The 19,028-nt window shown below is 39.6% G+C and overlaps 1 protein-coding gene across 1 annotated transcript; it reads right to left on the bottom strand.

The window, feature by feature from the left end:
• Positions 1 to 16,442: 16,442 nt before the first annotated feature.
• LOC104097313 (polygalacturonase-like) lies at positions 16,443 to 18,812 on the bottom strand. Its single transcript, XM_009603900.2, has 4 exons — positions 18,254 to 18,812; positions 17,384 to 17,673; positions 16,914 to 17,139; positions 16,443 to 16,828 (listed from the first exon to the last, which is right to left on the bottom strand). The coding sequence occupies exons 1-4, from the start codon at positions 18,689 to 18,691 to the stop codon at positions 16,598 to 16,600; spliced, it is 1,185 nt and encodes a 394-aa protein (XP_009602195.1). The 5' UTR covers positions 18,692 to 18,812; the 3' UTR covers positions 16,443 to 16,597.
• Positions 18,813 to 19,028: the final 216 nt, after the last annotated feature.

Raw genomic sequence — 19,028 nt, 5'->3', positions numbered from 1 at the left:
TTTCTTCTATCTTTCTGATATTGCACTGCAGACCCAGTGAAAACATAAAAATACTCCAAGTACCCTTCACACTCTACTGCAAAACCTAAATCCTCATCCACAAATAACGAACCCGAAAATCTTCGAGCACCACACCTTAAATCTCGACTCCACTAGAACCATTATTGAAAGTGGCCCACTCTCAGCTAGTCCCGAATATATAAAACCCAATAGCTAGTGCTCCGTTAGCACACGAATATTCCAAAGAAGCAACCAAATGAATCCTTCCCTTGTGCATCACATCTACAAGAAATATAAAATCTGAGTCATCTCACAACCTCCACCCATTAATAAGGTGAAATATAGCACACATACGTCAAATTCCTTGCTCGAATTACCCATGATGTTCTTTATCTCATTCATCACTAATCCACCAACGTACCAATAACTAGAAAATGCAAAGGCACATAACCACGTGACCCAATCAGAAATAGAAGGCTCCCCCACATAGCTTTAAGCCACACTCACAACTCCAAGGACCCACAATGACTTCTCATCCTAGCTACCATGATCCCACATCGTTACCCAACCAAATCTCTCGCAAGCTCTTCCTAAACGTTGCATAACATATCTCAAATTATCATCCCCAAAAGAACACTCGACCTCCTAAGAGCTGCACCATATTCTTCAGACGATTCAAGCCCACGTTGTAGTACATACCTCATGTTGGATAGAAAGTAAAACTCTTTATAGGAACTTCATTAGGAATCATGTGATCCTTAACCTTCTCACAGGATATAGCCCACTAGTTTAATCTCATAACGACATCCCCTAACGACATTGCCATAGTTACATTCTTTATAAAATCAATTATTCTCCATGGGTCCACACTCTTCCACCAACCGTAAGAATCCATTCATTCATTAACATCAACCGAAGGTCCAACAATATGTTTAAATCTCAAAGGCATACTACATCCTAAAATGATAATCATATATTCACATTTTCCTACATTCAAATCAGCCCTTCTCGTTACATTCAAACTTCCTAAGTACAAAAGCCATCTCAGGGATCATACCCCTTGAATCATCAACCGCTTCTTAGTTACCATTTCACAACATCATGCCCAAAGGTAAACAAACAAAAACCATCATATTGGTGAGCCTTAATAGGTTCAAACAAGGATGATGACACCACAACATAGACTAGGATTCCACCAAGTTCGGAGATATCAAATCTTGCTACTCCGTTGGCCATGGCCTGAACACCCATAGTCCAATTACTTCTCCGGTGCTAGAACTAAATACTGAATCTTCCAATCACGAATCGAATAACCATTTTCCTGAATCACTCACTGCCGCAACATATGAGTAAACACTCTGCCGTTCACACTAGTATGACACGATAATAATATGAAAACATCACAACATACTATGTATAGCCTCGAAACCATGGGCAACACTAACACTGGATTGAAACAACAGAATACCCCTCCACAAGGTGACGTTAATAGTATTCCCATATATACAGTGAAAAACATCTTGCACCACATATGTAGCACCACTACAACTCCTCGATGCCTAATTGATAACAAACGCTCAACACCGCATTCGAATAAGTAGGAAGGAAATGAAGACATAAGCTTCAACGAAATCAAATTGCACGATAGGGAATAAAGAAAGGGAATTTCTCCTAACAGCCTTGTAACCTCTCGAAAATAAGCATAGACGTTTATGTACCGATTTGTAAGACTTTACTAGACTTGCTCATGACTCGTGAGACCTAAGTGAACCTAGTTCTCTGATACCAAGTTGTCACGACCAAAATCCCGTAATAGGTCGTGATGGCGCCCAACTATGTTGCTACGCAAGCCAACACATGAACCTCCACTTAGTTATCCATTTTAATTTGTAAACATCAGGGATTTCATTAAATAAATAGAATTAACTCTAGCATTTATTGATACATATGATTTTCCTTAGCAAGTTTCCGAGTATAAAAATATCATAAAGTGCAGTGATAATAATAATATCAAAATGCAACTATGAACATCCACTAGAAACCCCCAAAACCGGGTGTCACAAGTGCATGAGTAGCTATTAGGATGTACAATACTAATACAACATATGTATGGAATATAAAATAGACAGAATAAAATAATTGAGTAAGATGGAGACTCTGTGTGCTGCGGATCGTAACATGGAATGCAGCTGACCATAAAGTCCTCTTAGCAAATGCACTTGTGTGCCAAGATTACCACCAAATATGCACGTCTTAGTACCCGCACAATCAGTGCAGAAGTGTAGCATGATTACGTAAATCAACGCGTACCCAGTAACTATCTAGCCTAACCCCCCAAGAAGTAGTGACGAGGGGTCGACATCAACATTTACTAGTGGTCCAATAAATCAAGTATAACAAAGTAAACAGGTATGGGGCATGGCATATAAAACAGTGGGAATAGATATATGTACATAATGTAATCCAACTAAAGAGTAAACGCAAAGTCCTCAAATATCGGGTACTTTCTCAAATGGAATATATAATGGTCAACACCAAATAAACTGTCACATCTTAAGTTAGGAAACTCATGGGTATTGACTCATATCAAGTATTACGAACGATTTTGCTGAGGTGAGCGGCCCGATCCTATAAGAGTGTTTCATAAAACTGCCAAGGGGAACGACCCGATCCAATAAGAGTGTTGTACTTAATCCTGCCGAGGCAAACGACCCGATCCTATAAGAATATATTACTCTGCTGAGGCGAACGACCCGATCCCATAAGAATACTACTGGGGCATTCATCCCGATCCATTAAAATATATGAGACTTTAATGGGTCCTTGACCCCACTCACGAATATACGTGTGAGTTATGAAATTCAAGAAAAACTTTTCGATGAATACGCACAACACAGGAGAAATACGTAAGGGCAGTACAATTTCCATGGCTTATCAAGTAGATCATCCAAAATCTAAAATATCAAGTCCATTACTATATGCAAGTGTAATCCTAGGTTATAACATGAATTAAAGCATTTAAACATGCAAGAATAACTCAAAGAGTACAATTAAATCATGGCATGAGTCTAAGTCTACTCGGACATAATCAGGAATTCTAGCATACGCACGGACACTCGTCACCCCATACTTACATAGCTCCCATAACATGTATCACATAATAAATATCACAGCTACGAGGTAATTTTGCCCTCACAACGTTAGACTAGAGACTTACATCGCTCTGAAATCTTATAACTAGCCCCAACACCTCTCTAACACCTCAAACCGATGCCAAACAATCTGAAACTAATCAAACAATGTGCAAACCAATAATAATATATTCCAATACTAATAGTTTAACAATTCATAATACTTTCCAACTTCGCTCGAAAAGTCAACCCCTAGGCCCACGTACCCGGATTCCGAAAATTTTGGAAAATAAACTGTAACGACCTGGCCTATCGTTTTGAGAGTAATAGCCCCGATCCCCTATTAACTGCTTTCCCTGTATCATTTTCTGCTTATATGACTTGTCGGGAGGTTTTGCTATTGGTTTTGGAGTATTTTTGGGATACTTAGTCCCTAAACGGAACCTTAAGTCTTAGGATTTTTTACCGTAGTTAGAACTATGTGAAGACGACTCCAGAATGGAGTTTTGTCGGTTCTGTTATCTCCTTTGGATGATTTTGGGCTTAGGGCATGTCCGGATTTTGTTTTGGAGGTCTATAGCTTATTTAGGTTTGAAATGGTGAAAGTCAAATATTTGGAGATTTTGACCGTTAGTAGAATTTTTGATATCGGGGTTGGATTCTAATTCCATAAGTTGGAGTAGGTCCGTAGGGTTGAATATGACCTATGTGCAAAATTTGGGGTCAATCGGGTTTGATAGGTTTCGTCATCAGTTGTAGAAATTGGAAGTTTCGAGTTTATTAAGTATGAATCAGAGAGTGATTCGTGTTTTTAGCGTTGTTTGATGTGATTTTAGGGCTCAACTAAGTTCGTATGATGTTTTAGGAGTTGTTGGTATGTTTGGTTGAGGTCCGGGGGCCTCGGGTGTATTTTGGATGCTTAACGGATCAAAAATTGGACTTGTGTTTTTGCTGAAGTTTCTAGTTTCTCGTGTTTTCACAACTGCGGTGGGGAGACCGTAGGTGAGGACTCGTACGTGCGGAAGATGGAGCGCAGAAGCGGACGGGGCCTCGAGTGTGAGGTTTCGTAAAAGCGGAATATTTCCGCAGGAGCGGGCGCGCAGGTGCGACACCTTGCTCGCAGATGCGGACCCAGCCCTTTAAGTCATTTTTGCACCTGCGAGGGATTTTCCGCAGGTGCGACTGGTGGTCCGCAGATGTGGAATCGCTGGGCAGAAAAGATCAATTTTGAGGGTTTGATCTAATTTTTTATTTTGTGTCTTTGAGAGCTCGGATTGAGGCGATAATTTGGGAGATTTTCAGAGGAAGCTTTTGGGTAACGATTCTTAATCCATTTATGGTTATAATCCACTAATCTATCACTAAATTCATCTTTTAATTTCGAATTTGGATGAAAATTTGGGGGAAAGGGGAAAACGTTCTTCAACTAAGGTTTTGGGTTTTAATTGAGATTTTGATATCGGATTTGGATAATTTTGGTACGAGTGAACTCATGAGTGAATGGGTGTTCATATTTTGTGACTTTTACCCGATTCCGAGACGTGGGCCCGGGGAGGCTTTTTAGGAAAATTTTCGAAATTCTTATTAAAGCCTTGATTTCATTAATTAAATTAGTCTAATATAGTTATATTTATGGTATGAAACTGTTTTTGGCTAGATTTGGACCATTCAGAGTTGGATAATCGAGGAAAGGGCATTCTTACTGATTGATTGAGCTTGGCTCGAGGTAAGTGACTTGCCTAACCTTGTGTGGGAGAAATCCTCTTAGGATTTGATACTGTTATGATATGTGAGCACCGTGTACATGAGGTGACGAGTACGTACACGGGAATATGTACCGAGACTTCAAGGTACATCTGCCGCGTCCGCAGACCTCGGAGTCCCCCTTTATTCTATCCTATGTCATTTACCTTTCGTACTTCTTTTCTTAGACTCTGGTGTATAGATATACTAGTTTCCTTCTATAGCTTGTGACTTACGATGTTTCGGGTTTTGGAAAGACTATGTATTTATAGAGTATTGATTATTGTACATGTCAGGTGGCATTGTTACTAGTTATTCAGTTATCCACTGCTGTTAGTTGCCAAGTTTTACTTTCGTTTTGTTATTTTCCACAATTTCTTAGGCTTACCTAGTCGTAGAGATTAGGTGTCGTCACGACATTATACGGAAGGAGTTTGGGTTGTGACATAAAAATCACCAATAACACCACGAAATTCTATATATAATTTATTCCTAATTCCATATCAAATTTCGTGGTTAATATCCAAATTTACCATTTCTAGGTTATTTTCCAAAATCTCATAATTTCTATAAATTTTTATGTTCAAATCCATATATAATTCATGTATTTAACTCACAATATTTGGGAGTTACTTGCCTAGCTATAGATGATAAAAATCTCCCCTTAAAGAGATCCATAAATCGCCCAATCCATGCCAAAAGTGAAGGAAATGGGTCTAACCCCCGAAATAAGAACATATTCTGCCATGCATTTCTTCTTCGCATTCGCGGACTCGTGGTCGCGTTCGCGGAGGGCTACCAACCCAAAAGCTTCGCGTTTGCGATCAACACATCGCATTCACGATGACCAACTATCTACCAACAATGAAACCAGTCTTCGCGTTCGCGGTCTCCCTTCCGCGTTCGCGAAGGGAAAATCTGCCGACCCACGATTCATCGCGTTCACGACTAGCTTGTCGCATTCACGTAGGGTAAAAGTCCCTTGACCCCAGCTCCTTATCCGCGTTCACAACTCCACTATTGCATTCGCGAAGCACAAAAGGTAGCCCACCAAATTCCTTTTTTGCAATTGCATAAGTCCACTCACAATCGCGAATCACAACACTAGCACCAAACACCAGCAACAACAGAACTCCCAAACTAGGTCTGAAACCATCCCGAAACACACACGAGGACCCAGGAGAGACCCCGTCCATTGACACCAACAAGTCCCAATACCTTATCCAAACTTATCCAAAGGCTCGAAACTCTACGAATAATATCAAAGCTATGAATCAACGATCAAAATCCTTCTTTTAACTTTTAAACCTTCAAACTTTGCCGAATGAGTTTGTATCACACTTAAACCATCCGGAATGACGCCAAATTTTACATACAAGTCACAAATTATAATACAAACCTATTCCAAGGCTCGAAATCTCAAACGGTCATCAATAACACCAAAGTCCACTTCAAATCAAACTTAGAAAATTCTAAAACCTTCAAAATGCCAATTTTTCACAGTAAGGTTTGAAACACTCCTAGTCCACCCGAAACTCGATCCGAACATAAGCCCAAGTACAAAATCACCTTATGAACCTATAGAAACTTTCAAATCCCGATTCTAAGGTAGTTTACTCAAAAGCCAAACCTTGGTCAACTCTACCAACTTAAGACTTTCGAATTGAGAAATATCCTTCCAAATCAACTCTGAACTTCCCGAAATTCTAATCCGACTACATGTACAAATCATAATACACGAAATGAAGCTACTCAAAGTCTAAAACTGCTGAACGACATGCTAGAGCTCAAAATGGCCAGTCGAGTTGCTACATGTGTTCGTGATTTGTGAGTTTTGACGGGTTCTGGAGTGCGAGCCCAGGGTTGACTTTTTGGGTTGACTTTGTATAATTGATTCAATGTCATAGATTTATTGTTTGGGATTGTTTTACTTGACTTTGTACAATTGATTAAGGTGTCCTAAAACTGCTTTCAGGATCTGTTATGGACACTATGAGTTCTTGGTGATGTCTTTTGGGCTGACCAATGCCCCAGCAACTTTTATGCACTTGATGAACAGTGTATTTCAGCCCTATCTTGATGCCTTCGTAATTGTATTTATTGATGATATATTGGTGTATTCTCACAGTCGGGAGGATCATGAGTAACATTTGTGGATCGTGCTCCATACTTTGAGGGAGAAGAACCTAGGATCATGAGCAACATTTGAGGATCGTTCTCCAGACTTTGAGGGAGAAGAAGCTATATGCTAAATTCTCCAAGTGTGAGTTTTGGTTAGACTCGATGGCATTCTTGGTCCACGTGGTATCCAGTGAGGGGATTACGGTGGATCTGGAAAAAATTGAGGCAGTTCAGAGTTGGCCCAAATTATCTACTGCTACTGAGATTCAGAGTTTATTTGGGTTGGCTTGGTATTATCATCATTTTGTGAGGGGTTTTCATCTATAGCAGCCTCATTGACTAGATTGACACAGAAGGGTGCCTTATTCAGATGGTCTGTGAGAGTTTTCAAAAGCTCAAGACAGCCTTGACTACATCTCCAGTTCTGGTTTTACCTTTGGGATCGGGTTCTTATACAGTTTATTATGATGATTCATGGATTGTCATTGGTTGTGTATTGATGTAAAAGGGCAGAGTGATTGCTTATGCTTTACGTCAGTTGAATCCATATGAGAAGAACTACCTTATACATGATTTGGAGTTGGAAGCTATTGTTCATGCGCTGAAGATTTGGAGCACTATCTTTATGGCGTGCCTTGAGAGGTGTTCACGGATCTCAGGAGTCTCCAGCACTTATTCAAGCATAAGGATTTGAACTTGAGGTAACAAAGGTGGTTTAATCTACTAAAAGACTATGATATTACCATTCTTTATCATCTGGTGAAAGCCAATGTGGTGGCCGATGCATTGAGTAAGAAGGTTGAGAGCATGGGAAATCTTGTTTATATCCTCGTTGGGGACAGACCATTAGCATTGGATGTTCAAGCTTTGGCCAATCAGTTCATGAGGTTAGATATTTTGGTGCCCAACAAGGTTCTTGTTTGTGTTGTATCGCGGTCGTTCTTGTTTGAGCGCATCAAGGCATGTCAGTATGATGATCCCTATTTGTTTGTCCTAAAGGACTTAGTGTATCACGGTGATGCCAAGGAGGTTAATAATGGTGATAATGGAGTATTGATACTTCATGGTCGTATTTGTGTGCCTAATATGGATGATTTGAGAGATTTGATACCTAAGGAGGCCCATAGTTTGCGATATTCCATTCATCCGGGTGTTGTGAAGATGTAGAAGGACTTTAGGCAGCACTAATGGTGGAGAAGGATGAAGAAGGATATTGTTGAGCATGTTGCTCAGTGTTTGAACTGTTAGCAGGAAAAGTATGAGCATCAGAGACCATGTGGTCTGCTTCAGAGGCTTGATATTCCGGAGTGGAACTGGGAGCGTATAATGATATATTTTGTAGTTGGACATCCACGGACCTTGAGGAGATTTGATGCAGTGTGGGTTATTATGGACAGACCGACCAAGTCTGAGCACTTCATTCCAGTAATGACTACCTACTCTTCAGAGCAGCTGGTCCGGATTTATATTCATGAGAATTTTCACCTTCATGGTGTGCCCGTGTCTATTATCTTAGATCAAGGCACTGAGTTCACATCGTATTTTTGGAGAGCAGTGTAGCGTGAGTTAGGAACACAGATTGAGCTAAGTACGGTATTTCATCTCCAGACGGACGGACAGTCTAAGTGTACTATTCATATATTGGAGGACATGTTACGAGCTTGTGTCATTAATTTTGGGGGATCATGGGATCAATTTCTACCATTAGTAGAGTTCTCCTACAACAATAGCTATCGGTCAAGTATCCAGATGGCTCCATATGAGGCCTTATATGGGAGGTGATGTCGTTCTCTAGTTGGTTGGTTTGAGCATGGGGAGGCTAGGTTGTTAGGCATTGATTAGGTCCGTGACTATTTGGACAATGTGAAGGTGATTCAGGAGCGGTTTCGTACAACATAGTCTAGGCAGAAGAGTTATACTAACAGGAAGGCTCGTGATGTGGCATATATGGTGGGTAAGAAGTTTTTACTCAGTGTTTTGCCCATGAAGGGTGTGATGAGGTTTGGGAGAAAGGGCAAGTTAAGCCCTAGGTATATTGGTCCCTTGGTCCTTTGAGGTGAGTGAGAGAGTTGGAGAGGTGGCCTATAGACTTGCCTTGCCACCTAGTCTATATGGAGTTTACCTAGTGTTTTATGTTTTATGCTCCAGAAGTATTATGAGTATCCATCACATGTATTGGACTTCAGCACGGTGCAAGTGGACGGGGATTTGACTTATGATGTGGGACCAGTAGCCATTTTCGACTGGCAGGTTTCAAAGTTGAGGTCGAAGAATACATCATCGATGAAGGCTTATTTGAGAGGTCATACGGTCGAGGAGGATACTTGGGAGACCAAGAAGGAGATAGCAGATATCCTCACCTTCTTGAGACTCCATGTATGATTTTAGACTCGTTTGAGGACAAACGCTTGTTTAAGAAGGGGATTATGTAACGACCCGGTCGGTCATTTTGAATATTTTAGCCTCATTTCCCCTATTTGATGCTTTACATATGTGTATTTGTGGTTACGTGACTTTCCGGGATGATTGGTTTGGTTTTCGGGAAATCTTGGAGTGAATTGGTACTCTTAGTCTTAGGGTTAGGTACTTAAGTTGTAAGAGTTGATTAGGGTTTGAATTTTTCCTAGATGACCCAGAATATTATTTTGATGTTTCCAATAGGTTTGAATGGTAATTTTGGACTTAGGCGTATGTCTGGATTTTGATTTGGAGTTCCGTAGGTTAATTTGGTGCTATTTGGCAAAAGTTAGAAAATTGAAGGTTTGGAAGGTCCATAGGTTTGACTGGGAGTTGACTTTATTGATATTGTGCTCGGATTGTGGTTCAGGTAGTTGGAATATGTTCATTGTCTTATTTGGGACTTGTGTGAAAAATTTGAGATCATTCCGGGTTGACTTGATGTGGTTCAGCACGAGTTTTAGAAGTTGGAAGTTCATAAGTTCCTTAGTCTTGAATTGAGGTTCGATTCGTAGTTTTGATGTTGTTTTGTGTGATTTTGGGCCTCGAGTAGGTCTGTGTTATGTTTCAAAATTAGTAGGTGTGTTTGGAAGGGGTATCGAGGGACTCGGGTGTGTTTCAGATTGATTTCAGATCAACTTGGATTGAGTTGGCATTGTTGAGATTTCTGAATTCTAGTGTTTTCGCATATGCGGAAGTTTGGCCACATATGTGGACTAGATGGCGCATATGCGAGATTTGGGCCTAGCTGGGGAAGTCTGCAGATGCGCTTGCACAGGAGCATTGGTCTAGTAGCCGCAGAAGCGGACTCACAGGTGCGAAGGGATTGTCCGCAAAAGCGGATAGTCAGAAGGTTACTGTCACGACCAGAATATTTCCACCGACGGGACCGTGATGGCGCCTAACATTTCACTTGCTAGGCAAGCCAACGTTAAAAAATCGTTAAACCAATTCCTTATTTACATTCAGTAAATAACAATAATTAACTCAATTCAAATATAATAAGTGTGAAATATCATAAAACGATATTAATTACTACCACCCGGATCTGGAGTCACAATTCACGAACATTCTAGAATTTACTACAAGTAATAGTCTGAAAGAAATATAACTATATGAATGAAAGAAAACAGTATGACATAAAGGATAGACGGGGACATCAAGGTATGTGAACGCCGATAGATCTACCTTGAGTTTTCGGACAGCGGACCAATAGCAAATCTCGATCAACCTGAGCCGGTATCAAAATCTGCTCAGAAAGTGCAGAGTGCAGCATCAATACAACCGACCCCATGTACTGGTAAGTGTCGAGCCTAACGTTGACGAAGTAGTGACGAGGCTAAGGCAAGGCACCTACAATCAACCTGTACAATTTAACAGTGTATACGCAAATAACAGGAATGAAGAACTAAACAGGATATGTCAGGAGGGGAGACATACAGAGGGGAATACAAGATAAAGAACTACAACAGAATGATCACCGGAGCAGTCAATATACCATGAATTAACAGGAATAGTGAATACAGTAAAGAAAAATGCACGACATCACCCTTCATGCTATTAATCTCAATCTCACCATAAAATTTATATAAATGGCACGGCATCACCCTTCGTTATTTTACTCTCATATCATGGCACGGAATCACCCTTCGTGCTTTTACTCTCATATTATGGCACGACATCACCCTTCGTGCATTAACACTCACAATATGGCACGGCATCACCCTTCGTGCATTAATACTCACAATATGGCACACCATCACCCTTCGTGCATTAACACTCATAATAAGGCACACCATCACCCTTCGTGCATTAACACTCACAATATGGCACGATATCATCCTTCGTGCATTAATACTCACAATATGGCATGGCATCACCCTTTGTACATTAACACTCTCCCTTACCATAATGCAATGCATAAATAACAACACGGAGATAGAATAATAAGTACAAACCTTAATTAAATATTTGATTCCATAATATCAATCTCAACTTTGAAATATAAACTCAATTATCACCAGAAAAATCCATAAACATAGTAAGAACGATAATTTGGACAACACTAGTATAACACGTAGCAATTTAGCAGAGGAATGAGACAATATCAGAAAAATAGAGAAACATGGAAAAAAAGTAAATTAACGGTGCATAAGTACTCGTCACCTCAAATATACTCCGCTCACATGAATTTCACTTAGCAAATAATCTAAGGTTCCTAATTTCCTCAAGTTAGGGTTAGACACAACACTTACCTCGCTCCGAAGGCTACTTAATTCTCAATCATAGCTTTTCCTTTAGAATTCACCTCCAAACTACTCGTATCTATTCAAAAATGACTCAATAATATCAAATATTGCTAAAGGAATCAATTATATTGCATAAATTAAATTTTCCAATTTTTTTCTCTAAAAAGTCAAAAAATCGACCCCGGGCCCGCTTGGTCAAAACCCGAGGTTCGGACCAAAATCTTTTTACCCATTCACCCCCGAGCCCGAATATGTAATTAGTTTTGGAATCCAACCTCAAATTGAGCTCTAAATCCCCAAATTCCCAAAATCCCTATTTTCTACCCTAACCCCTAATTCTACTATGAAATCTCTAGATTTTAGGTTGAAAATTTAAGAAATATAATGGGTAATTGAAAGAAAATGGTTTAGAATCACTTACCAACAATTTGGGGAAGGAATGACACTTGAAAAGCGCCCCTCATCGTTTGGTTTTTGAGAAAAATGAGTTTTTTTGCAAAAATCCCGTTTTGGATTTTGTTAAGTGCTAGGCGACAGTGTTCATCGCGTTTGCGAAGTGTATGGACTGCGAAGCCTTCGCGTTCGTGAGGCAGTGCTCGCATTCGTGTAGGCTACCATTCTTTGGTCTTCGCGTTCGCGAGACATTGCTCGCGTTCGCGATGAAGAAAAGGCTAACTCCCTCTCCCCAGTGCTAACGCTACGCGTTCGCGATGAGCATTATCGCATTCGCGAAGGGTAACGCTCCCATTGCTTCACGTTCACGACCAAGCCTTCACGTTCGCGAAGAAGAAATCCTCACCTGCCCAGTTTACTTTTCGCGTTCGCGAGAGTACCTTCGCGAACGCGAAGGAGGACATGCCAGAACACAGATTCTACAGAAAAACCAGATTTCCAAAGTCCAAAACATCTCGTGGCCTATCCGAAACTCACCCGAGCCCTCGGGTCTCCAAACCAAACATGCACACAAGTCTAAAAACATCATACGAACTTGCTCGCGTGATCAAATCGCCAAAATAACACCTAGAACTCTAAATTTAGCACCAATTCAAATAAAATTCTCAAGAACACTTTAAAACTTCTAATTTCTCAATTAGACGTCTGAATCACGTCAAATCAACTCTATTTTTCACAACATTTCACAGACATGTCTTAAATATCATAATGAACCTGTACCGGGCTCCGAAACCAAGATACGAACCTGATACTAACAATGCCAAATATCAATCAATTCTTAAAAACAAATAATTTTCAAACTTTTAATTTTCATCAAAAATTCATAACTCAAGCTAGGGACCTCCAAATTCGATTTCGGGCATACGCCCAAGTCCCATAATTTGATACGGACCTACCGGGACCGTCAAAGCACGGATCTAAGCCCGTTTACCAAATATGTTGACCGAATTCAACTAAAATCAACTTTTAAGGCAAAAATTCTTATTTTTATCAGTTTTCAACATAAAAGCTTTCTGGAAACCTACCCGGACTGCGTACGCAAATCAAGGAGAGTAAAAATAAAAATTTTAAGGCTTAAGAGCGCAGATTCGTGTTCTAAAACATAAGATGACCTTTTGGGTCATCACATTCTCCACCTCTAAAACAACCGTTCGTCCTCGAACGGACATAGAAATATACCTGGGCTGGTGAAAAGGTGGGAATATCTACTTCGCATATCGGACTCGGACTCCCAAGTAGCTACCTCAATAGGCTGACCTCTCCACTTCACTCGAACTAAAGGGTAACTCTTGGATCTCAACTGGCGAACTTGTCGGGCTAGAATTGCCACCGACTCCTCCTCGTAAGTCAAATCCTTGTCCAACTGGACAGAGCTGAAATCTAACACGTGAGACGGGTCACCATGATATTTTCGGAGCATAGACATATGGAATACCGGATGAACTGAGGATAACCCTGGAGGCAACGCAAGTCTATAAGCTACCTCCCCCACTCTCTCGAGGATCTCAAATGGATCGATATACCTAGGGCTCAACTTGCCCTTCTTTCTGAACCTCATTACACCCTTCATGGGTGATACCCGAAGTAACACTCTCTCTCCGACCATGGATGCAACATCACAAACTCTACGGTCAGCATAACTCTTTTGCCTGGACTGAGCTATACGAAGTCGATCCTGTATAATCTTGACCTTGTCCAAGGCCTCCTGAACTAAATCTGTACCCAATAACTGAGCCTCCCCCGGCTCAAACCACCCAACTGGCGACCTACACCGTCTACCATATAATGCCTCATAGGGAGCCATATGAATGCTCGACTGGTAGCTGTTATTGTAGGCAAACTCCACTAACGGCAAAACCTGATCCCAAGAACCTCCAAAGTCAATAACACAGGCGCGGAGCATATCCTCCAAGATCTGAATAGTACGCTCGGACTGCCCGTCCGTCTGAGGATGAAATGTTGTGCTCAATTCAACCTATGTACCCAACTCACGCTGAACTTCCCTCCAAAAGTGCGAGGTAAACTGCGTACCTCGATCATAAATGATAGACATGGGCACACCGTAAAGACGAACGATCTCACGAATATAAATCTCTGCCAACCGCTTCGAGGAATAGGTAACTGCCACAGGAGTGAAATGCGTTGACTTAGTCAGCCTGTCCACAATGACCCAAACTGCATCGAATTTCCTCTTAGTCTGTGGGAGTCCAACAACAAAGTTCATAGTGATATGCTCCCACTTCCACTCAGGAATATCTAACCTCTGAAGTAAACCACTAGGTCTCTGATGCTCACACCTTACCTGCTAGCAATTTAGGCACCGAGCTACATAGGCAACTATGTCCTTCTTCATTCGCCTCCACCAATAATGCTGCCTCAAGTCCTGATACATCTTGGCGACGCCCGGATGAATAGAATACCAGGAACTGTGGGACTCCTCAAGGATCAACTCACGAAATCCATCCACATTAGGCACACAAATACAACCCTACATTCTCAAAATTCTGTCATCTCCAACAATAACCTGCTTAGCACCATTGTGCCGCACTGTGTCTCTAAGGATAAGTATATAACGATCGTCATCCTGCTGATATCTGATGCGCTCAAATAAAGAAGACCGAGTAATTGTACAAGCTAGAACACGGCTCGGCTCAGAAACATCTAACCTCACGAACTGGTTGGCCAAGGCCTGAACATCCAACACAAGCGGTCTCTCACCAATTAGAATATTTGCAAGGCTACCCATACTGACTGACTTTTTACTCAAAGCATCGGCCACCACATTTGCCTTCCCGGGATGATACAATATGGTGATATCATAGTCTTTCAAAAGCTCCAGCCACCTCCTCTGCCTCAAATTGAGTTCCTTCTGCTTGAACAAATACTGTAAGCTCCAATGATCAGTGAATACCTCACATGGCACGCCGTAAAGATAGTGCCTCCAAGTCTTCAGCACATGAACAATGACTGCCAGCTCTAGATCATGAACGGGGTAATTTTTCTCGTGAACCTTCAACTGTCGTGAATGATATGCAATAACCTTGCCACCCTGCATCAATATGAGGTTTTGATGATTAACAAAGTATTTTTAGAGGTAATGCTTTAAGAACCGGGTCCTCAATGTAGCTGCTAAACTATTCTAAAAACCAGGTCCTCAAGGTCGATGATTGCATGTTCATACAAGGCAGTAACTTTATCACAAAGTTACTCAAGTCCGAGTTCGTTGGAAGAGGACTGCTAAACATGATAAGGATTGTTATTCAAGAAGATATGCTTGCATAAATGAGATACAAGAGTCTCAAGAATTGTGGCATCCTTGGAGTTGCAGGAGTCCTATCAAATGAGAAGCTGACTATGCATAAGACTCCTAAAAGATCTTGAAGTCCAGGAAGATTAAATACTATCTTTTTGGACTGCTGAGATTATCCTTTCACACATTAACTGAGGAATTACATTTTCTATACTCAAGGCGATTACTAATGTTAGTGTTCTTCTTGTGTCAGTTTAGTGAATGTGTTTAAGGAAAAGCGAGTTGTAATCAAAGTGTCATATATAATCAGTGAGTTGGAGTGATTGTCTGGTTTTGCAAGTTAGAGTAACTTGTAAGTCAAATAGTTGAAGTAGGAGAACTAGAGGGTATTGAGTTACAGGTCTCGTAATCGATACATTTGGCTCTTCCTACGTGGTAGGTCGTGATTTTTGCACGTCTTGAGCCGGATGATTTTCCACGTAAAAAATTATTGTGTTTACTTTATTGTTTATTTCGCTTACGCTTTAAGGAGTAAGGTAACGAACCAAGTTTTTAAGTAATCCATAAAGGCTCTCAAACTAACAAAATGAAAAACTTGACTCCGTCGAATAGTGTCACGTTAGGATAGAGAGTACTGTATAGAAAGGCATACTAAGAGCCCGTTTGGACATAAGAAGTTTTTCACTTTTTTTTCAAAAAAATTCACTTTTTTCGAAATCGGTGTTTTGCCATAAAATTTTTAATTTTCACTTGAAAATGTATTTTGGAATTTTTCGAAAATTTGAAAAACTCCAAAAAGTTATTTTTCAAATTCTCTTAGATCACTCACAAAACTTCAAAAACAACCCAAAATTATTTTCATGTTCAAACACAACTCTAATTTTCAAATATCATTTTCACTTAAAAAAATTTAATACTTTTTTTGTAATTTTACAATTCTTTATGTCCAAAGCCCCACTAAGTAGTACACTTGTAACCAAGAATTTTCATATAAATAAATTCTCTCTTTACTACCCAACAAGACTGAACTAATGACCATTTATACAAGAAAATGGTACTCATGAGAAATGAGCCTTCTTTTCCCTTTTCCTTTGGAAAGTTGGAAATACGTATACACAGCCAGTATTTCTATCTTACTGTAATGAGAATCAATTATACTTGTATTAATAATCATGCATTAGTATTAATTTGTTTTAAAAACAACTCTTTGGAATGACGGTGCCACCATGTCTGCCATGTGCATTTCTACAGTAGGTTAAAGCTGGCCTTCTCAATCGATAATCCACGAAAGTGAGCTTTATATCTTGCAATTTAATACCAGTACATGGACTTGTATTACTGCAATCTAATTTTATTGCTTGTTGTGTGGACGATGTCCCCTTCACATTCTTGTATGTCACTTCACTCACCTTCACTCCTGAACCCTGCATTAAGAATAATCATATGTTTATAATTCAATACAATAATTATTACGTCTCAATTTCAAGCGAATTGGGGTCGATTATATACCTGATGAGGACAACTATCTTCAGGGCAATAGTTTTGATCGATGAGGATGGGGAACCCAACATTCCTCATAACAAGATTTCTGAACATGAGATTTTTAGCATAGCCATCACTTGGCCTTGCCCATGACTTTATCCTTACACCATTTTGCGTCTTAGTGAATACTGAATTTGCCACTGTTATATTTTGAACTCCTGCTTCGTTGTAACTGTTTGCCAAACTCCCTATGCTGCAAAAGGACAACCAAATCTTCATCATATTATAAAAAGAAAAGAGAGAGAAAGGAAAAAAATCTATTTAAAAAAGAGGGATCTTTACGCAAAATAGCATGTACGTTGAATACATAAATTATGCATTAATTAAATATGATTATGCACATAATATATATATTTCACATCCGTCGATTATTTTTAGTTTAAGCAGTTGGGTAAATGGCTATTTAAGTTAATTCGTCAAGCAAACAATTAGTTTACCTGATGCCATGTCCAGGGCCACAACCAATCTTCTGAATCAACATATTCATTGAGCCAGGACCAATGGAAATGCAGTCATCTCCAGTTTGGATGATGCTATCTTTGATTGTAACATCCCTGGAATTCTCCACATGAATTCCATCTGTATTTGGACTTCCACTTGGAGATCTTATTCTTACATTTTGGACTCTCACATGGCTGCTATAATCAATTGCCACATTCATTATTTGGCTGTTCAATGATTTCAATCCACTTAGCAGTACATTATCACACCACAAGAATGTTATTGACTGCATGCAAAGAGATCAAAGTGCATATGTGAGAAAATATTATGCATGCAGTATGTTTTTTCAAAATAATATTATAGCCACTTGTAAAGTCTAAGTTTAATTCTTTACAACACAATGATAACTACGCATTAATCCTAAATAAGTTGGATCGATTGTATAAATCATCATTAACCATATTTCTCCATTTAAATTTACCTCAGGTTAACATCTTACAAAGTTTAAATAAATAAAAATAGTACTTGAAGTTCTCTACATATTTACATGCTCAATGGAGTACTATACATGTACTGTTTCTATTTTTATTGTAATAATAATTTTACCGAGTCAAACGGTGTTATAATTACATTTTGTAAGTTGACTTAAAATTATAATTACGTCCCCAGCTAGCAATGTAGTAAAATATTAGGCGTTACATGTTGTAATATTTTAGATGATTTAGTTTGATAGTATACAAATTCTTTTACACTGGTATACTATATATAGAAGTTAAACTCTTGTTATACTAATATAAACACAAGGTTAATTAAAGATGAACCTAGATATCAATTATAAGTTGATTTAGAAAAACTTAATTACTTACCCTAGCTCCAGGAGGGCAAGAATGACCAGATCTTCTACAAGACCAAAAACCATGTCCTTTAGCATCAATTGTTCCACCATAGACAGAAAGCCTACTAACTTTATAAAACAAAATCCAGAAGCTAGAACCTCCAATAACATTATAATCTGCCGGAGCAATGACAGTTCCGTCAATCCGGAACTCAATTCTGCTCCGGCATGGGCCAGTGAACGTCACTGGCCTTATAACGTATGTTCCTCGAGGAACATACACGTTATTCGGACTAGCTGAGCTGCAGGCTGCCATCCAAGCACGAAGAAATGGCGCGGTTGAGTCTGTCCTTCCATCTCCTCTAGCCCCAAAACTAACCACATTGTAAGCTAAACAAGAAGGTATTAGTAATATGTAAGAAGAGAAAAAGAAAAGTTGCAAAGATACAATTGTATTGAAGTTAGCCATGTTGCTTATGGAGTAATGTGAAGATTAATGTGTACATTTATAGCTTAGTGACTAAAATGTCAATCGTACGTTGCGTACTCAAAATATGTGTAGGAAATTGAGATGAATCCTTGGGAGATGTGTCACTAATTAATGTAGAAATTTTCAAAATTAGAAGAAAGCTCACGAGATTAAGAATGGTTGTAAGATCCATGAAGAACGCCAAAATTAAAATGCATTGGTTTGAGTAGAACATCAACATGTGAGTTGCCAGTTCTCAAATGCTATAGTCATTATTAGCTTAGATTTGTATATAGAAAAATATTTAGAAGTGTTAATTATTCAGCAATAAAATCGT

The sequence above is a fragment of the Nicotiana tomentosiformis genome, chromosome 12, assembly GCF_000390325.3.
Source record: "Nicotiana tomentosiformis chromosome 12, ASM39032v3, whole genome shotgun sequence".
NCBI lineage: Eukaryota > Viridiplantae > Streptophyta > Magnoliopsida > Solanales > Solanaceae > Nicotiana > Nicotiana tomentosiformis.
The sequence above is the reverse complement of the archived record's forward strand: the minus strand, read 5'-3'. Positions and strand labels throughout refer to the sequence as shown.

Coding starts and splice junctions, on each gene's coding strand:
- LOC104097313 (XM_009603900.2), bottom strand. CDS start 18,691: ATGGCTAACTTCAATACAATTGTATCTTTGCAACTTTTCTTTTTCTCT. Junction 17,674..18,253: donor CTTGCCCTCCTGGAGCTAGG/GTAAGTAATTAA, acceptor CTTTGCATGCAG/TCAATAACATTCTTGTGGTG. Junction 17,140..17,383: donor GGCCCTGGACATGGCATCAG/GTAAACTAATTG, acceptor GTCCTTTTGCAG/CATAGGGAGTTTGGCAAACA.